At 39.7% G+C, this 22,024-nt stretch overlaps 1 protein-coding gene across 1 annotated transcript; it reads left to right on the top strand.

The window, feature by feature from the left end:
* The first annotated feature begins 308 nt into the window (after positions 1–308).
* twf (twinfilin actin binding protein) lies at positions 309–17,530 on the top strand. The gene is made up of 9 exons (XM_080286017.1): positions 309–333; positions 3,815–3,892; positions 4,801–4,912; positions 5,661–5,823; positions 8,852–8,923; positions 10,459–10,624; positions 11,454–11,600; positions 13,150–13,271; positions 16,595–17,530. Exons 1-9 carry the CDS (start codon positions 309–311, stop codon positions 16,763–16,765), a joined length of 1,056 nt encoding a protein of 351 aa, XP_080142143.1. The 3' UTR covers positions 16,766–17,530.
* The last annotated feature ends 4,494 nt before the right edge of the window (positions 17,531–22,024 follow it).

The raw sequence follows: 22,024 nt of genomic DNA, 5'->3' as shown, positions 1-22,024 counted from the left end.
AAGTCCATGATGTCGTCTGGCTGGATAAGGAAACCCCTAGGTATAAGGAGACTTTGTGGTGAAAGTTGAATTTGTATTAAAACGTGAGGGTATTTGCATCAACTAAATTCTGTAACTGGATTTTGGAACTCAGTAAAAAGTTATGTACAAGTTTTTGTTCTGAATAAGTATACATACATATACCAAAACTGTATTTTTCTTAAACTGAGTAATGTAAAAAGTATCATAGTTATCCCTCAAATGTAACATACGTTTTCTGTTATTTCACGTGTTTCGTGAGATAAGTGAGAAAACAGGGGAAGGAGGAAATGTCACACCAAACAGGAATCAAAGGTATTTTCTCGACGAATTTACCAGTTTTTTTTTTCGAAAATTTGTCTATTAGTCATCAAATAAGGAAGGAGCTAACGTATTGATGAGAGTATGTCAAGGCATTGGTAATCTGAATATACCAGGTATACATATAAGGGTGAAGTAAGACATGAGAGGGCGTTACCTGATCCTCTTATTACGACAGGTATATGGTAATTCAGTAACATGTGGTAGGGTTTCCAGCTTTATAGTTTACAGGAAATTGAGATTAAAGTTAATAGTATGAATATTCAGGATTCGGTGACCTAGATAATATTGGCACACGAAACTTTCTCTGACCTTTTTTCATGCGTGAAATTTTAAATTATTTGTAGACTTCTAGCCCATGAGGTACCTTAGAAGTGTTTTAAAACTTTCACAACAGAATTGAGAGTTTTTTTGTATGATTATTATTGTAAATGTTTGGATGATGGTTGTTTTTGAGAAATTAAATTGGTAAACATGTGCCTTATTTGAGGCAGTACAAGCACCTTACCAAATCAGTTCTTCCTCCTGATAGTCTGTTATATTTTTCTTATTATTTCTTGGGTGGTAAATAAACGTTTCATGCAAAGTTTGTTTCCCCCGTTGTTTTTAGGTATGTTCCACTGTGTCAACTCATTTGATTGGTCAGCTGTATTGGCAGAAGGACTGGTCAAACTTTACATGTATACCTCTTGCGATTTTCGACTTTTCATTAACATTTTCTAGTTGATTCGGTCATTCTAAGAATCTTTTCTTCTATGACATTTCTCGAAAATTGATAATAAACGAGTTACACGTGATTTATTTCCGCCAGTCACAGACCAGAGCACGTTGCGTCAGCCAATGAAATTTATCCTCGACAAAGACGAGGCTACTGATTAAGGTAAGCTTCTAGGTTAGATTAGGTAATTTTGATAGGTTAGGTTAGATTAGTTAATTTTGATAGGTTAGGTTAGATTAGTTAATTTTGATAGGTTAGGTTAGATTAGTTAATTTTGATAGGTTAGGTTAGATTAGTTAATTTTGGTAGGTTAGGTTAGGTAATTTTTATGGGTTAGGTTAGGTTAGGTTATGGTAAGTTAATTTCCTTTAGCTACAAAAATAGGACGTTTCACATAGTAACAGGAATCCAACCTGAATGTTTTCTTTTTCTCGTTTATTATCAATTTCTGAGAGAAATGTCAAGAAAAGATTCTTAGAATGACCAAATCTACTAGAAAACGTTAAGGAAAAGTCGAAAATCGCATGAGGCATACGTCTAAAAATTGACCGAAGGACTGTCCTAACCTAAATGTTTAACTAATTCTAACTCAGATTGGCTTAACTATACCTATCTAACGTAGTCCAACCTAACCTAACCTAACCTGGCATCCAATTGGGAAGTTAGGAAATGAAGTCCACCTTTCAATACGTTAAGATTTCTTCCATTATGCCGTAAACAAAGAATTGTAGGTACAGCTTAAGGAACGTAATGATAAAAACAGTGGGGAATTTTTCAGCAGGTAAAGGTAATTTACTGTCTGTCTGGCATCTATTGTCAGACACCATACCTCCATCCCATAAAGGGTGGCCTCAAACAAATCGCCTCCATGTTGCCCTGTCCAATGCCATTTCACTGTCTTGCTTCCAGCTCACACACCCCTCTGTCATATACCTCTCCACTCCATTCCCCCATCTCATCCTCAGCCTCCCCCTTCCCCTCCCCTCCATAACCTCATTAACATACACTCTCCTCATGAGAGTGTCTCTCACTCTCCATCCTCTCCACATGGCCAAACCACCTCAGGGTATTTCTCCTAACACTTTCTGTCACATCTACATCCACACCACAACACTCCTTCACTTCCTCATTTGTCAGTCTGTCTCTCTATATAGGCTAACTCCACATGCTTCTCTCAGATAATTCATTTCCACTGCTGTCACTCTTGGCTTGTGTCTTTCCAAAGACCAGGCTTCATCTCCATATGCTAGAGTTGGTAACACAATACTGTCATGCAGTGACTTTTTTTACTTCCATGTTCACTTCCCTGTTCCTTATCAGTGCTTTCCAAGAACCAGCATCCTTTCTTCCCTGTTGTACCCTCTCAAGCACTTCACCCTCTAAACTTCCATCACACTACCCAAGTACTTAAACGCACTCACATTTTCCATTTCCTCCATCCAGCCTCATTAAAGATTTTCAGTAAGTTCAGTAACACCAGAGTCATGTAGAAAATTAAGAGCTGAATGAATTAGTATGAAATAGTGACATCTAGAAAGTGATCATCAGATTAATATATATTTTTACCACCCTGAAAATAGTCAGAAAAATACAGAAAATGGACTGGAGGAATATGAATGGCATTGGTAAGGTGCGTCTACTGCTGCAAATAAAGCATATGTTTACCATTAAATTTTTGCCAAAAATATGAGTGAGACTTATTTTACTCTACTGTACATGGCATTATTTAACCCCGATCATGCTGATTCTTTTTAAGGTAGTTTACCTCCTCTGAGTCGTTGTTTTATAACCAGTATAAATTGCACCTCGTTTGAGGCTTGCAACGTCATTCATACAGATCATTGTCCCTCATATTAGGTCTGCAGCATGGCAGGGGTTGAAGGTGCATAAGAGTAGTAACCATTCTTATCCTTCCTGACAAGACTGAACTTTTAACAGTGTCTGAGAGGGTAGGGCTAAATGTTTAAACTAGAGACCCTAGCAAAAAGTCTTTATGGTCTCATGTTGAAGGAAATTGTGGAGTACAAACACAGAAAACAGTTTCGCAACATTAACCAATAATGGCATGAACAGGAAGGGCATGGGGTCATTTGTCTAATGTGTGACCCCGTACCCTTCCTCTTCATGCCATTATTGCTAAAGGTTGTGAAACTGTTTTCTGTGTTTAACCTACTCGGATCTGGATTGGCATATCAGGGTGCTTCAGATATATCATCTTTTTCAGTGTGTTTTATCCACATAGTTTCCATTGGTCTTCAACCCCTGCTTTCTTTGTAAGGAACCAAGCATTGTTAAGTAGGGAGGAAGAGATTGTCATCAAGTAAATACCAGTACTGTACCTCAAACTAGCCAAGAAAAAATCTTGTCCTTCATTAAAGATTTTCAGTAAGTTCAGCAACACCAGTGTCATGTAGAAAATTAAGAGCTGAATGAATTTGTATGAAATGACATCTAGAAAATGATCATCAGATTAATATTTACTGGATATATTTTTTGTTTTCTATATACATTGTATATTTTCGCTTTGGTTGAATAAAAATGCCTACCTCATGCATCAATCTTTTCCCTTCCCCTCATCATTTGCCCTTATCATTGTTCTTTAGCCACTCTTCCACCACTCTTCTAATTTCCATGTCTCCCTCTGCTTCCCGTCTTACCACTCTGTCTTTCTCCATCCTACCCTCTGCTTCGCTTCTCGCAATTCTACCCTTCTCCTTACTTCTTTCCTTTATATACAAAGAAATATTTCACTTCTAGCAAATGAAGAGCTGCTGAGTTTCTTCAGTAGCTGCCGGAATGGGACAGTGCGGGCGCTGAGCATCACGATAGAAGATGGTAAGCATTTGGAGCATTCCAGGTAATACTAAGTCTTTGTACCATAAAAGGAAAGAATATATCCAGACCAGCAGAGGTCAGCTATCAGTAAGTGTCATTTACCACTGTCAGCCGGATTGAATAGGTGGTGCTTGTCACTTTTGTTCAGACATACTTTTGTATACAGTATACAGAAGCACTTTGAATTGCTTGTTAATATGGTTACTTTATTGAATTATATTTACTTGAGTAAAGTTTTTACTTGAATAAAGTCACTGTGATTGACCAAAAACGTACAGTAGTATTTGTGGTGTTTGGAAGCACATTTGCAGTTTATTGTTATGTTATACAGTAATTTATGTATATTGATGCTCAGAAGTGAAGGCAGTCAAGGGCCAATATACTGATAACTTGATAAGTGATGTTTCAGCTTAAACAAATTACAAAATAATCTTTATATCCTGTATATATTTTTTATGCTTACCTATTTTTACATGTGTGTGTCATACATATTGATGATGATCAGAAAAAATATGCTGGAAGACTAAGATATGGCAGGTATACATTAGCAATAGAAGTACAGTACTGTAGGCTACAGTATATGTGGTTAACTGTGTGCCTACTAGAGATGTCTGTCTGTTGAATATAGCTAGTTGTGTGGAGATCAGTAAAATAAAATCCTAAGTGCATCTGGTGCTTTCCAGGCACCAGATGCAGCTGTAATTTATATGAGGTTTGTTCTTGTATTGAACATTGTGTACTAAGAATTTCCCCTTTTCTGGAGAAAGTTTGATTGCAGTACAGAATCTACACAGGGTTGTACGGTACTGTATATAGTTACTGTACAACAGTATGCTCACAGGTTTTGCTGCTGTGCTACCTGTAATGCTAAGAATTCTTACTTTTATTTGTTTCTTCCCCTGCAACAGAGGCCCTGCAATTGGGAGAGTGGAAGCCTGCACGAGGGTCATGGGAAGATGACTATGATGAGCTGGTACTGCCACTGTTGAAGGAAAAACAGCCATGTTTCATTCTCTACAGGTTCTCTTACTCTACTTTTTGTTATTCTCTTCACAAGTTGCCATTACTGTACAAAATGTCAAGTGTTGGTGCTGTAGAACTTAAAGATGTTTAAAATTAGTTTGGTTATATTGTGGTGATCTGAGGACTCTTGTTTGATGGAAATAAAATGCTAATGCTGTACTTTATTTATTCTTTTGTAATGGCAAAATTTTGATCACCCACCAGGTAGTATTCAAGTTGTTATTTTAAATGTATATAACATACTGATTACAGACTAAAAACTATTGTATATTTTTATATTTTGACACATTTATGATAATGTAGGTTATTCCAGTACAACGAATTGCCTGTAACAACAGTGTTTGTTGCCTTTTATTTTTAGCAAACCCAACACCATAGTACTGATAACTTCTTTTTGCAGAGTAGATTTTTTGTTGGTAGGAACTACTTTTGATTCACCACCACTCTGAGTAATATAGTGCCCAAGATTATGATGCTTGTCAGTAAATTTTATGTATCTGGTGGAATATGACTCATTGTGGAATTCACACTCGGATTGGTAATTTTCTTATTTTCCTTGATACTGTAATGGTATGGTAAAAGCCATTCTCAAATTACCTTTTGGGATGTAGGTACAGTACAGTATTTATACTGCACTGAGCACCGTAGCACAGTGTTGATTTTATATTTTGCTTTCTTTTTCCTCATGGGATTCTTTATGATATTTGTATAAGTTGTTTATAAGTAAGCTCCCCTTTACTGCCAGACTAGACAGTGAGGCCCATGGTGGCTACGAGTGGTTGCTACTGAGCTGGTCCCCAGATGATTCACCTATCAGAGAGAAAATGCTTTATGCCTCCACCAAAGCCACACTTAGGAAAGAGTTTGGTGCCACACAGATCAAGGATGAAGTATTTGGCACTGTGCAGGTGAGACCTCTCGTCCAGTATTTTTTTTTTTTTCCCCTCCAGGAAGGGCCACCCACCTAAAGAAGTTTAAAAAGTTTCTAACCCGTAAACTGGTAGTTACTTAGCTTCATTGCACTTCACTTGCTGCTTACCACCATAAATATGTATATGAAATAATTTCCAATTCACTTAACCCCTAAAGTCCTAATTGCATCAATTGATGTGATTTGAGTTTTATGCCAAAATGCCTAATCGCATCAGTTGAGCGGGGCCTATAAAAAACTGGGGAGCGCTTCCTCCGCCCTGATTATGACGTACATGGCTTTAGGCCAATGAGAACTCACCCCTGAGTGGCTTGAGGGGGGAATCAGACCAACCCGGGTGGTGGGTGGCCATCCTGCCCCCCTAGGCTGCCTCCATGCCACCCTCTACCCCACTCCCTCACTCCCTCTTTGTTCCCCATCACCCTCCCACCCCTACATGCACCTGCATCTCTCCTCCCACCACCACCTGTGTCCCTTCCCGCCCACTCTTGCCCCATCTCCCACCCTGCTAGCCTTGTTTCCCCCCTGAACCCCACCCCATCCCTCCCTCCTTGTCCCTCACTACCCTCCCACCCCCTACAGACCCCCGAGAGGTATCAGGCCACTAAGATGTTACGGAACACACTGAAGTGCTTTCTTTTCATGTGAAAAGTTGGTTATTTTTCCAACTCCTATATCTATAGACCTACTCCCCACGGCCTACATTATCTCCCCACAGCCTAGTAATCTCCCCACACCTACATACACCTGTTTTCATGGTTGGTGTGACAAAACACTTTGCAATGACCTGTTTCAGTAAGAAAAATATGTAGCTATGAAAATTTTCACGTTTTAGAGTGTTTTCGAGGGGAAACTATTATAAACTTTTTTAAACTTTGATGTGCGATTGTGCGGTAACCATTTGGCCTACGGCAGTGCAGATTGAGTTGTCAGGTGTGTAAATTCTTCCTCTTTAGCCAGAATACAGTCAATTTGCCTTTGGTGAAAGTCGTCAAAACACCCCCGAATTGCGGTTGTGGGAGGTACCCTGCCTTAAATAATTGCGGTTGTTAGGGGTTAAGTCAGTAGTTATTTCACTTCTCTGCACTTTACTTGCTGCCTTGAACTGCAACACCATGCTGTGTTCCATCACTGACATTGACACACTTGAATGACCGAGTTCAAAGGTCGTCATGGAATAAACAACTGTAAGCCTGCCTGTTGGCTATCATACGAGCAAAGAAAGCTGTCATACATCAACCAGTGAGGCTTTGTACATGATTGTAATGATGCATGGAAGCATGTTGGAGCCATTTAAAAATGATACGATAAAATATGACTGAGAACAGAGCAGATGGAACTGTTAGGATATATGTTTGGGTTACATAGGTTGAATAGGATGAGAGACATTAGAACAGGAAAAGATATGGAGTGAGGAAGTTTGTTATCTGATTGTAAAAGAAAAAATTCATAGATGGTACTCTCCATCTAACCATCCATCATCCAATCTTATGTTGCCCCATGAAGAGCATAGGTGCCTAGGGCTAGGCAGGTTGGTCCTGACATTTAAGATGAGAGTGACCAGCCTCACTCATCCCTGAGTGGCATTATGTGAGCAGTAAACTTCAACCACCCCTTGGATATAAACCTACACAGGCTTAATCCGACTGGAGTGCCTTAATTACCCACTAAACCACCAGGTGCCATAATTTGGTTATATGGTTACCACGCGGCGTAGTAAATGGTTTCCTGGTGTACAGGAAACCATTTGGCTTGTCACTAAGTGTAGAGTCACCCATAGGCAGAAGGAAGAGGAAAAAATGAAGGAAGGAATAACAGAAGAGGGAGTGTCAAGTCACCCGTAGGCCGAAGGAAGAGGAAAGAATGAAGGAAAGAAAGACAGAAGAGGAAGGAAGGAAAAGAGGAAAGGGCTCTCAGCTAAAGTTAACAAAGATGAATAGGGAGTGAAAAAGGGTTATGTTTGTAAATTCTAAGTTGGGAGAAGAAACTGAATGTCAAGTGACTGTATGTGCAGTCAAACTTGAGACATGCAGGTACAGACCAAATTACTTGTCTCTTTTTCTGTTATTCCACATTTTTTAGCAAGCATTGGGAAGTAATTAGCTGGTTTTGACACTTGGTTTTGTGTCCAGCCCACAGGAAGCATCAGCTGTACCATGGCCAACCCCAGTATAGGGATTTCATAGAGAGGAAACATCATCATCATCATCATCATCATCATCATCATCATCATCCAATCCCACGTTACCCCATGAGGAGCGTAGGAGCTCGGGGCTAGGCAAGTTGGTCCTGACATTTAAGATGAGAGCGACCAGCCTCACTCGTCCCTGAGTGGTATTACGTGAGCAATAAACCTTGGATATAAACCTTCACTGGCTCAATCTGATCGGAGTGCCTTAATTACGCACTAAACCACCAGGCGGCAAAATTTGGTTATATGGGTACCACCCAGCATAGTACAGTAAATGGTTTCCTGGTGTACAGGAAACCATTTGGCTTGTCACTCAGTGTAGAGTCACCCACAGGTGTAAAGAAGAGTAAAGAATAATGGAAAGAATGACAAGAGGGAGTGTAAAGTCACCTGTTGGCAGAAGGATGAGGAAAGAGTGAAGCAAAGAAAGACAGAAGAGGATGGAAGGAAAGAAGGATGGAGTAGAGGAAAGGGTTTCATAATGCCATTTTTATGTGTGCATGTATGTAAGTAGAGGATGTAGAAGGCTGGTAGCCCCCTTCCCTTCGTGGTGACCGTACCATCCAACACTTGTATCTCCTCTGCCACAGGAGAGTGATACAGATACACACAAATTTTACCCAGGACCTCTTTTCATCTTTGGTTCATGTCTCCACTGTTAAAGACCCTTGTTCTTCATCTCTCAAACCCATGTGTATATGGGAAAATTCATGACATCTTACTCATCAGGTGTTAGGCTAATATTACATATTCCTTTTTACATATTGACCATGAATATAGTAAAATGGACTGTAACTGTATGAATCTCTTTCAGGAAGACATTAACCTGGATGGGTATCGTCATCACCGCAAGTCAGCCTCTGCTCCAGTCCCCCTAACTGAGAGGGTAGGTGTAGTAGTGGGTTGGTCTTTTACTTCCCCTTGCCTCCAGGGCCTTCAGAAATATGATAGTGATATGTAAGGTAGCAGAAGAGTGGGCAGGCAAAGCATACCTTGGAAAAGAAAAGGGGGGGATGTAAATTGTTAGCCCCTTCACTCAGAGGATGTCATTTTTATTTACTCTGGCTAAGACCAAATGATTATATTTAACTGAATTTAGACATTCTCTTATTGAAGAGGTTAACTACTACCCAAGCTGACATGGGGAATAGATTAAAACGGCTGAAAAAAGACCAGAAAAAGTTTCCAGATACCTCCTCCACTTATAGCTCAGGTTCATTAAGCAAGCAAAAATTCTAGAGGTGTAGGACCAGACTTTTATTAACAGATGGAGATAGGGTTAGATTTTGATAATGACATTAACCACAGATATAAATCACACTCATGAGGAAACAAAAGTATTGCTCTTCCAGCCTAGGACCATGTGTAGTAGTAGTAGTTGCAGCTGTTGTTGTAGCCCCAGGCTCATCTGCCTGCGAACCCAAGTGACTGCGGCTGGAAAAAAAAAAAAAAAAGGCTGGTAGGGCCTCGCAGAGTGCCTTGAATGTATCCCTTTCTAGATCCAGCATTATACTACACAAACATGTGGCCCCTCAGTCGTCCAGAATCATCAGCTAGAGTGTATCATACAAGAGACCTGCAAAAATACTTTTTTCTTAAAGAGTTGCATCTAATTAGAATGCAGTGCAACCATCGCCCTTCTTTACTTCAATACAAACACACTTATATATAACCCATTCTGCTCACACTCTAATACTGACCTGCACACCACAACAGATGTGTTCCCCTCATTTATCACATACATAGTGCAAACAATTTATCTACTGTACATTACCTTAGCATATGGAATATGTTGAGTTCATGTATACATGACAACAATAACAGTTCCTTCCATCTAGTTTGTACATGTGTGTGTGTGTGTGTGTGTGTGTGTGTGTGTGTGTGTGTGCATGCATGTATGCACACATTGCTAGTTAAATTTGTTCAGCTTGCGAGGGATCTCACACTGAAGGGGTTAGATAATTGAAAGAGGTATAGAAAACACCTTGAGACCACAAACACCTTGAGTACTTACAAGCTCATATGTAATCATGTCATTACTTGAATCTGTTGTAGAGGTTGGGAAACTTGAGGGAGCTGGTATCCTGATTTGAGCTTTGAAAATGGTGCAGAAGCAACCATATTTAGATGATTACTGTATGTATATATATATATATATATATATATATATATATATATATATATACCTTAATATCTTGCATAATTGACGATTGTTGTTGATGTCAGACATGGCAATAATAATTCTTTATTGACAAGTTGTGCAGTATGTATATTTGTCCTTTAGGTTGAGCTTCGTACTCATTTTAGAAAAGGTAAAAATTTGGGTGTATGATCACTGCTGTGGTAGAATATGACACATAGATGATTATAAATTTAATACTAAAGTGTTGTATACCACTGTCTTCTGTTCTATCATGTCAGGAAGAGGAGATGAAGGAAATAAAGAAGAATGAGGTGGGTGTTGATATAGGAGTGGACACCAAACACCAGACCATGGCTGGCATTGCCTTCCCTATATTGCCTGATGCCCTGGATGCCATCAAAAAGTTCACTGAGGGACGTCTTCAGTATGTTCAACTTAAGATTGGTGAGTTTGGTTGATTTAATAATGATATAGAAGCTCAGCTCCATTGGTTTAAACCACAAGTCATAGTGACAATCGTGAGCTTTGCATACACAGGTTTGAGTTCATGAGAAAAGGCTGGAGGTGTTTTAGTCATATATTGCAGTGTGTAGAGGAGTTTTGTTATTTGAGGGACATGTTATGTGCTGGAGGTGGGGATGGAGCTAACTCTGTGGCTAGTGTAGGGAGCTGTTGCCCCTCCTAGCATTGAGAGGGCTCTCTCTATGCCAAGGAAACTTTATATGTGACATATGATTGTAATGCTGTATAGTAGTGAGACTTGGACAGTAAAGAAAGAGGATATTCGTAGGCTCAAATGTACAGAAATGACATTGCTTAGATGGATATTTAGTGTGTCCTTGAATTCATGGCCTGTGGGGGGGCTAGGATTGCAATTGAAGAGCTGAGAGGAAGGATGGGACTGAAATGTATTGGTGTTATTATGAGAAGGGTTAAACTGAGTTGATCTGGGCATGTTGAGAGGGTGTAGGATGACAGTTGGATGTGAATGGTGAGAAGTGTGAACATCGGGGGTAGGATTGTGAGAGGCAGACCGAGAAAACCTGGGATGAGGTCATAGAATGTGACCTCAGAGATAAGGGACTGAATAGGTAGGCTGCCAGAGATTGAGCATCATTGAGAGCTGCCTGTAGGTGACCAAGGCTAATGCATGCAAGCATGCTGGTGCCATTATAAGCAATGCCAGTGATATAAATACTGTACCTATATAGCTATATTATACCTCTTTCCTCCCACCATATATTTATATTTATCCTACTGCCTACTTTTACAGATACATCAGCTGAAGAGATACAGCTGGACAACACAGCTACAACATTATTAGTTGCTGAACTTCCAAAGCGTGTGCCTGACTCAGCTGCGCGTTACCACCTCTACCGCTTTGACCACAACTATGAAGGCGACTTCTACCACAGTGTTTGTAAGTTCATTTGGCAGGATTTGGAATAACAGATCCAGAATCAACTTGAAAGTAGAAAAAATCAGAGGAAAGTGGATTTATTTTTACAGTATACAGTATATAGATTAGTACACTGTTTATATTAATACTTTTGGGGGAAAAGTTATTACAGTATATTTTGCATGGTATTTTGAAGAATGTTGTGGTCATTCAAGCAATCAGTAACTCATATGCTACCAGCACCAGATTCAACTTGCACACAACCCGCTCTAACCTCATCCAAACATCACAACACAATTACTTAAGTGTTACAGCAATGATGATATATAATACAGCCTCTGCAAATGACTTCTGAATTAAAATGGGTAGATTTCTGCCATCTTTTGGGTTCACATACCAATATATGAACTAGGGGCCAGAACAAATAGTATATTGCACTTATCAGTATATGTACTTTTTCTTATATAAACAGTATTAATAGCCTACATGCTCATTGTTGCCATTTCAGTAGAGTGGCATGCAAAAAGCAGAAAACAATCTCATTCATACTCATCATTCAGTCTTTTCAACCTTCCTATGTAACAGTCTGCACCAAAGCATTATTGAAATATTCACAACCAGGCCCTGCTGATCACACTATGGTTTAACCTGATCACCTCACTTTGTGCTTGTTAAATACTGTGTAGCATTGATGGGAAGTCATCCCTTCATGAACCAAGTTTTTCTATTTTTCATTGTTCAGTACATGCATTTCAGCCTGATTCTCACAATACATTAATAAAAAGTCGCTCTCACCATCTTTCCAGCTCCTCCTTGGCTTCCTTCTCTTCACATCCTCCACGGATGTATATTTTTCTTTATCACTGTCTCATGACCCATTTTTTCCATATGGCCACACTGAACTACTTTAACGCACATGGATAACCCTATCTCTCATACTGTGTTTGCTTCCCATCCTCTCATTACCTCGGTATATAATGTATCTCTGCCAAACCATTTCACAGTCCACCTATAAACCTTAGGCACGTTATCGTCAATACTTTCAGACTTTTCAAATCCCTAACAAAATGACCCTTGCCTCACATCCATCCAGCACAGTTAACACCATGGCATGTCATGCATTACCATAACTAAAGAAAAACTATTTATTTTACAGCTTTACCATGCATGATATTAAATTGTATGGCTTTAAACATTTATTACACCAACCCAGTTCCAAAGTAATACAGGATGATCTTACTGGAGACAAAAATTTGATGAGTAAGGATGCTCAATGTATGCAGGACTGCATGCAATATCAGCACTGGGTGGTACATTTACTAGGTACTTGTGCTTGTATGAGGGCTGTTCTTCCACTCCCCAATTTGTGACTGCTTTAGTTGCTTATATGACACACAGGAAGTACATGGGTGGCATTCATTCTTTCATATATCCAAGGATATGGGAGTACTATTAATTGTCTAAATTATAAGTAATTGTACGCCTTCCAAGTCCTTGTTCCCTCTAGGATAGAATTCTCTCTACCATCCTTACCCATACCTCACACTCAGTGTTGGGTTATGTGTTGCAGTGTTCATCTACTCAATGCCTGGGTATGCGTGTCCCATCAGGGAGCGTATGTTGTACTCCAGCAGCGTGAACCCCATGACTGACCTGCTTGAGAATGGACTTGACCTTGTCATTGCCAAGAAGGTAAGACTGGGATAGTTTATATTTTTTGTTATAGAAATATGATGGTGTGAAGGATGCAGGTGGTAGGTTACTAACCCATGGAGATGAAGTAAGGACCAGATGGAAAGAATATTTTGAAAGCCTGATGAATGGGAATAGAGAGAGCAGAGCAGCTGTAAACACGATTGGTTTGGGAGGAGTGCAGAGAAGGAATGCAGTGCCAGGAGACGTGACACTCACCCAGGTGAAGAGCGCTGTGAAACGACTGAAAAATGGGAAAGCAGCTGGGGTTGATGAGGTGTATGCAGAGATGATTAAGGGTAGTGGAGTGAGTGGAATGAAGCGCTTGTTGGAAATATGTAACAAAGCATGGATGAGTGAAACTGCCAGTAGAGTGGAAGAAGGCTGTGATTGTACCCTTGTACAAATATAAAGGTGAGTGAAGTGAGTGCAAGAATTATCGTGGCAGAAGTCTATCAAGTGTTGTAGGGAAGGTATATGGTAGAGTAATTATAGAGAAAGTAAGAGAGTGGTTTGGGGTTTATTGCTCATGTAATGGCACTCAGGGATGAGTGAGGCCGGTCACTCTTATCTTAAATGTCAGGACCAGCTTGCCCATGCTCCTCATGGGGCAATATAGGTTTGGATGATAGATGGATGGAAGTAAGAGAGCTATCAGAAGGCCTAATGAGTGATGAACAGGGCGGCTTTAGGAGTGACAGAGGATGTGTGGATCAAATGTTTGCAGTGGGACAGATAGTGGAGAAGGCTTGTGAAAAGGATTATAAGGTATTTATGGCATTTATTGATCTGGAAAAAGCAGACAACAAAGTAGACAGAGAAGGATTGTGGAAGGTTTTGCGTATGTACAGTAGGGTGTAGAGGGTAAGCTGCTAGGTGCTGTTAATGGTTTTTGTGATGGTAGTAAGACATGTGTATGGGTAAATGGGCCTCTAAGTGGATTGTTCACAATCAGCATGGATGTGTGACGAGGTTGTGTGATATCCCCATGGTTGTTCAGTATATATATATATATATATATATATATATATATGGATGGGGTGATGAGAGAAGTAAAAACACAATTAATGGAGAGAGGGTTGGTGTTAGTAAGGAATGGTATTGGATTGAATATCTCAAATTTGATGTATGCAGATGATGCAGTAGTACTTGCAAATACTGGACATGAGCTTGGTAGACTAGTGCAGAGTTTTGTAGATGTCTGTGAGCATCGTGCCTTGAGAGTGAATGTAGAAAAGAGTAGAATGATGGTTATTGAGAGAGAGGTGACTCCCAGTGTGATGATACGGTGAATGGAGAGAAAGTGGAACTGGTGAGAGTTCAAATACCTTGGTACAGTGATAGAAAAGAGAGGATAATGTGCAAAAGAAGTGGAAACTAGAGTGACACAAGGAAGGAAAATAGCTTTTTTATGCTATGAAGGCCTCATTAAGAAACAGAGCCTTGAATGTTGCAGCTGCATGAGGCTTACATGAAGGATCATTGGTGCCAGCTTTAACATACAGGTGTGAGACTGTGGCGTGGCATGAAAATGAAAAGTCAGGAGTTAGAGCAGTGGAGATGGGACTGTTGAGGAAAGTATGTGGAGCACAGAGAGTGTATAGGATATGGAATAATGTGATTCGTGAAAGATGCAGAGTGATGAGGTCTGTGGACACCAGAATCGAAGAAAGTGTACTGAGATGGTATGGTCATGTGGAGAGAATGGATGACAATAGACTGGTGGAAAAGGTATATCTGAGCAAATTCGAAGGAGGGAGGAGGGGAGGTAGGCCAAAAAGAAGTTGGAGAGATATGGTGGATGAATGTGTGAGGAAGAGAGGTATGGAAGTTGGTGAGACTAAGGGACTGACAAGATCAAGCCGGCTGGATGAATTTTGTGTGGAGAAGCACATGACCGGGGATTTGGCACCCCTTTCTAATGTGACAGTGTTTGGATTGACTCTGTTGGATAAGATACATGAAGCTACAGTACATAGTGAAACCATTTGGCCTATGAGGTGGAGCCAGGATTCCGTGGGCCTGAATAACAAGTCAGTGAACAGAAGCATGGCCTATTGAATCGGGCAAACTTTGGCTGTCTGGACACTGCTACTCCTCACGCTACCGTAGGGTAGGAAAAGAGGTCTGGTTGATGATGATGAATAAAGTGAAATGTGGTTATTGAATAAAAATAAAATACAGCTGTAGAACATGAAGTTCACTTTAATACATGTGCACTCATATGCATCATTCTTACGTACACATGCGTACATACACTCACTTACCTACCCACATGCACGAACGCAAGCATGCACGCACATATGCACACACTTTTTCATCCTACTGTATATCACATTCTTGATTAGTGATGGGCCATCCCTTCAGCATGGAAGGGAGCTCAATTGGATCAGATGGTTCATATATGGTTGTTGTTGAACATGCCTTATATACCATCACATAACCACAGTCACATCTAGAAAGCACTCAGAGTGCACATACCTCTGCGAATGCTCCATCAATCCATCCATCATCCAATCCTACATTGCCCCATGAGGAGCGTAGGAGCCTGGGGCTAGGCAGCTGGTCCCGACATTTAAGATGAGAGTGATTTATTGCCATTAAAAAGGATCCGGATCCAGATCCGTGGATATAGAATCTGAATCCGGATCCGCCCCCAAATTTAATCTATTCTTTTTTGGTCCATGGCCCACCATTCCACAAAATTTCTTTGAAATTCATTGAGAACTTTTGGAGATATTTTGCGTGATAATCTGGATCCAGATCCAGATCCTCCCCAAAATATAATCAGTTCTTTCTTGGCCCATGACTCAGTCATCCACAAAATATAATCAAAATCCCTTCATAACTTTTTGTGTAATCCTGGATTCGATCCTTGGATATAAGATCCGGATCTGGTTCCACCCCCCAAATTCAGTCAATTCTTTCTTTGTCCATGGCCCACCTTTCCACAAACTTTCATTGAAATTCATTGAGAACTTTTGGAGATATTGTGCAGGATACTCTGGATCCAGATCCACCCCAAAATTTATTAATTTCTTCATTTTGCCCAAGGCCCTCCCTTCTGCAAAATTTCATCAAAATCTGTTATTAGCTTTTTGAGTAATCCTGCTAACAGACAGACAGACAAACAAACCAATGCAGGCAAAGACATAACCTCCTTGTCAGAGGTAATAATGCACTTTCATTTTTAAGCAAACATTTCTTTACATTTGGTAACACATGCAGTTGCTTGTTGTCTGTTTTTTTTTTTTTCACCTTTGCATACTCCAGCAAGAGTAATAATGAGTTGGCAGTTACTGGTTTTCTTTATATTTTTCTAGCTGCAGATTGGTGAAGGATCAGAGCTGACAGAGGAGTACCTTTTAGATGAGATCCATCCCAAGCAAAACCTCCACCGTCCCAAGTTTGCCAAGCCCAAAGGTCCAGCCAACAGAGGTGCTAAGAGACTTACCAAAGCACCCAAGGAAGGTTCTGGAAGTGCTGACTCCTAGAGTAGTCATACGAAAGAAATACATTGTGTCCTCATTATAAGCCACCTTGTCCAACTTTTTTTTTCTCTCTCTCTCTCAAAATTCCACAGTAAATTACACAAAAATTGCCTGTTTCAGTTCCATTGCTACTGTACAGTACTTATCAAGCTGACTAGCCAATTTTCCCAAGTTTACGGTAAAGTTTGTTTAGAAATAATTGTGGTGTTATGGAAAAATGCCCATACTGTAATTGTAATGGGAACTGCTTGTACAAGGGTTTTCATGTATTTAAAGATTTTTTAAATTATATTTTAGTTTAAATAAAATATGGGAGTCCCCTCAGAAATCACAAAGCTTTAAACCTTGGTCCTAGACTGTGATCTGGTGAGCCATTGAGTTGTTAGGGAGCCTTTGAGTGATTATACAGTAATTCCTTATTTAATGCAAGTTCGATATTCAAGTTTCCTAGTAAGCTCCTGTCAGGTTATGGTAGGAATATTTTTTCAAAGAGCTTTGTATATATATATATATATATATATATATATATACTGAGCAGTTAGGATATGTGGTGAAAGGTTGTGGGTGAAATATGTAAGTGTTGATTTTGGTAATATTGTTTTGTGAGATATATTTAATACAGTATGTACACTTGCATCTGATGCAAACAAATATGCTACATGTACACTACACCTCTTTTCAAGATTTTATACCTTATAGTCTTAAACATGATACAAGTACTCCTCAACTTACATAATTAATTGATTCCTGCAGCTGTCATGTAAGTCAAAGTTTTATGTAAGTCCATTATACCAAACACACGTGTCACCACTCATTCTCTCTCCACTTGCATAATGATTTCCACTCTTGTTTCCATCGTTACAGTTTGTCGTTTTTTCTTCCACTCTCACCACCACCTTTTCTCTTCCGTTTTACTTAGTGTCGAAATGACAGAAAACACAGCTGTGTACCTCATGCTACAACAGTAATCGCATGTGTACTGGCTAAACAAATTGGGAGGCAGGAAGCGCACAGACGCCACCTGGTGCCTGGCTAACCAAGTAGGACTTGGCGTGCGTTTTGAATAGGTAGAATATGTATTTTTATATCTTTATCTTTCAAATTAGCCTGGATGTATCTGGATCTGCGTAACTCAAATTTACGTAAGGAGAGGAGTACCTGTATGTTTGACCTACAGAAGTGTGTTGGAATGTAACTATCACCAGACGTATTACACCTTTTTTTCAGAAAATAGTATTTTTGGAACATAGGTCTTTCCATCATTAAGTGAGGAAATACTGTATTATAAACAGCAGGGATGGTGACTCTTTCAGGTCCTAATGGCCTCTCACAACAGTTTTAAGATATTCAAGAGTCATTAGATATGGAAAACTTTTATCGTATAATTATGTACCAGACCGGTACAGAACTAAGTTTAGTCATAAGTGCATATATTTGTTTCCTTCAAAGTAAAAAAAAAAAAAGCAGATTTGATTCTACACCCATTTATTATACTCTAACTTGTGTTGCTTATACAGTATATATGCTATAAGAAACATTGCAGTTGATATTTGATTCTTAATGTGGTTATACTATATTTAAACAATATGATATGGGTAGTGTAGTCTCTCCTGAATATGTAATGTATCAACATTGGCTGAACAACAGGAGTGTAAAACCAGTGCTGTCTTGCAAGCTACACTTTGCCAAAGAGCTGCCTGTGAACATGAGCCTGGGTGGCTTTGGTCACCCCTGTTATGTAGAATTTGTAGGTTGGCACACTGGGTCAGGATGATTATAATGATTATGATAATAACAGTATAGCAACAGGAAGATGTTAGTTTGCGTGATGAATGAGGGTGGTAGATAAAACAAAAACAGCTAATCTCATATACAGCCTGAGGCTGGGCTACCACAGTCCAGAATAATAAGGGTAATGTATTGGTCTTCAGACTCAGTACTTGAGTTTAGAGAGGATCAAGGCACCGAAGAGGTATTAGACAAACTGACCCCAAATGCCCCATAGTGCATTGTCCAGGAATAGTTATTAAATACAGTCCAAGTCCATCGTAACTGAATTTGCATGTACAAAAACAACTTCTGGGCTATGAAACTGTGAGGATTCACGTATAAAGGCAAAATGAACTGAGACATTTACCGGTAATAGATATTTTGTTAAGTGGTTGGTGGGACCTCTCCCCATCCACTCCCTCGATGTAGTGATGCTCTCAGGTGCCTGCCCTTTCCTGTCTTCCTACTTTCCATCCTTCCTCTTCCTTTTTTCTTTCCTTCATTCTTTCTTTTTCCTTCTGTCTATGGGTGACTCTACACTGAGTGACGGGCCAAATAGTTTCCTGTACACCAGGAAACCATTTACTACACTGGGTGGTAACCGTATAACCAAAGTATGGTGCCTGGTGGTTTAGTAGGCAATTAAGGCACTCCGGTCAGTTTGAGCCGGTGCAGGTTTATATCCAAGGGGTGGTTGGGGTTTACTGCACATGTAATGGCACTTAGGGATGAGTGAGGCTGGTCACATTCATCTTGAGTGCCAGGATCAGTTTACCTAGCCCCGGGCTCTGATGCTTCTTATGGGACAATACTGAATTAGATGATGGGTGGGTGGATGGTGAATCCTGTCGTACCAGTTTTAGAGAAATGCCAAGTCCATGAAATGAATTTGGAAAAGCATGAGAAATGCCAGGTCCATAAGATGAATTTGGAAAAGCATGTGGAGTCTTGGTAACATTAAGGAGAGGGTAAGCTCTTTCTAGAGTAACATTTTCATTTTGATGTACAGTACTTGTCATTTCATTCTCATTACTATCAAACAACTTCTCTCTGCTTTAGGAGAGCACCCTAGTAGTGAAGGAGATTATTGAATGCTGTTCTTGTAACTAATCTTTCCACATCGAAACGCATCCCGAAACTGAATAAAACTGTCAGTACTGTACATGGTAAGAACAACAAATACACATCATCACATTGAAAAGGTTACTGGTGCTTATCCCCTTCCCCCTCTGTACTTCTCATGCTCTTTTCACAGTGGAAGCCTGTAGAACATTTTATTTCTCCATCCATCCATCATCCAGTCCTATGTTGTCCCATGAGGAGCAGAGGATCCTGGGATAGGCAAGTTGGTCCTGACACTTAAGATGAGAGTGACCAGCCTCACTCATCCCTGAGTGGCATTACGTGTGCAATAAATCCCAACCACCCCTTGGATATAAGCCTACACAGGCTCAATCCAACTGGAACACCTTAATTACCCACTAGACCACCGGACACCATAATTTGGTTATACGGTAACCACCCAGCATAGTAAATGGTTTCCTGGTGTACACGAAACCATTTGGCTTGTCACTCAGTGTAGAGTCACCCCAAAGCAGAAAGAAGGTGAAAGAATAAAGTAAAGAAAAGACAGAAGAGAGAGTGTTAAGTCACCCGTAGGCAGTAGAAAATGGAAAAAATGAAGGAAAGAAAGACAAGAGGAAGGAAGGATGAGAGGAAAGGGCAGGGCCCCAGTGCGGCACTACATCGAGTGAGTGGATGGTGAGCGCCCCCACCTTAACAAATATCAATAGGATAGCACTGGCAAGATTTGTACAAGTTTCACTGCTTCTTATTATAGCTGGTTCTTCATGCTTTAAACTCAGTGAGATTAGTTTTATAGTCACTTTGTGTCATATGAACTAGATTCTATTTAATTATTTATTTGAATTAAATAGAGAATTATTAACTACTTCCTGGCAATGACAACTCTTTCAAGCTTATCATATTCTTTGATGCAAACAAATTATGACATTTTGGTTTTTGTATAGGGAGTATGTGCTGCAATTATTAGTCATGCTTAAATACTAGTAATCTGCAGCTTGCATAATTTTTTGTCATTATTATGTAAATACATTAACTTATGCAAGTTAGCCAGTTTCAAGTACAGAATGAAACAATCAAAAGACATCAGATGCTGTCCTATCAGTATCTGTTCTTCCACAAGTCAGTTATGTAATAATTTCAGAGATATATCTCCGATGCTGGATGACTCTGTATAATGGTAATTAGTTATATTCTTAATTTTGTATAGTTATTATTACAGCAGTTATTGTCTTCCCTCACAACATAGTTTCCCTTTTAGTCACAGATTGGGCTGGCAAAATGCTGCAAACTTGTTATACCTTTTTTTTTTTTTTTTTTTTTTTTTTGACAGTTTCCCAATGGATTTTGAAGTTCCTGTTGTATAGTTGAATAATTTCTTTTATAATCAGTTTAGTTCATATTGTTCTGTGGTAACCCTGACTCCTGTTAGCTGTATGTGCTTTGTACTTATAAGCACTCTGCTAGACAGTTTGTTCCCTGAAGCTTGAACTTTGTCCTTTCTCAAGCTCCTCTCGACTTTGTTATCCCTTCATCATTCTCACCCTCCCCCCCCTCATTTTCATCTTAATTATTTTCCTTTTTCCATGACCGTTTGCTATATTTCTGGCTTTTATTATCTCCTGTTTAGCACCTTCATTTTTTTTTTTTTTTTTTTTTTTTTTTTTTTATATCATCCTCTTCTTATCCTGTGTTGTTTTTACTATCTCTTTATATATCAGAATTAGTTTTCAGTGCAGATGCATACTTACCACGTGAGGAAAATACTGCACGTGTAATATAAAATGAATTTGATTACATATGTATATACATATATATACATGCATGTAGGTTGGGATGCCCACCATCCACTCATTTGATGTAATGCTGCTTTGGGTGTCTGCCCTTTCCTCTTTTCCGTCCTTCCTCCTCTGTCTTTATTTCCTTCATTCTTTCCACTTCCTTCTGCCTACGGGTGACTTTACACTCCCTTTTCCTTTTTCTCTTCATTCTTTCCTCTTCCTTCTGCCTGTGGGTGACTCTACATTGACAAGCCTAATGGTTTCCTGCACACCAGGAACCATTTCCTATGCTGGGTGGTAAACATATAACCAAATTAGGGCACCTAGTGGTTTAGTGGGTAATTAAGGCGCTCCAGTCAGATAGAGCCCGTGTAGGTTTATATCCAAGGGATGGTTGAGGTTTATTGCTCACGTAATGCCACTCAGGGATGAATGAGGCCGGTCACTTTCATCTTAAGTGTCAGGACCAACTTGCCCGACCCCAGGCTTCTACGCTCCTCATGGGGCAGCATATATGGATTATATGTATAGTATATATGTATATGATGTTTTCTTCCCATTTTGTGTTCTTGCCTTGTGCTTAAATTTTTATGATATATACAGTATCTCACTCTCAATTTACTCCAAG

This window comes from Coenobita brevimanus, chromosome 110 (genome assembly GCF_032717465.1).
Source record: "Coenobita brevimanus isolate Jiangsu-jjx chromosome 110, ASM3271746v2, whole genome shotgun sequence".
Classification (NCBI taxonomy): domain Eukaryota; kingdom Metazoa; phylum Arthropoda; class Malacostraca; order Decapoda; family Coenobitidae; genus Coenobita; species Coenobita brevimanus.
The sequence above is the reverse complement of the archived record's forward strand: the minus strand, read 5'-3'. Positions and strand labels throughout refer to the sequence as shown.

Bases quoted from the DNA above. Each gene is read 5' to 3' on its own strand.
- twf (XM_080286017.1), top strand. From the start codon at position 309: ATGTCACACCAAACAGGAATCAAAG. The intron at 4,913-5,660 runs GTTCTCTTACTC...CTTTACTGCCAG, and splicing joins CCATGTTTCATTCTCTACAG to ACTAGACAGTGAGGCCCATG. The intron at 13,272-16,594 runs GTAAGACTGGGA...ATATTTTTCTAG, and splicing joins ACCTTGTCATTGCCAAGAAG to CTGCAGATTGGTGAAGGATC.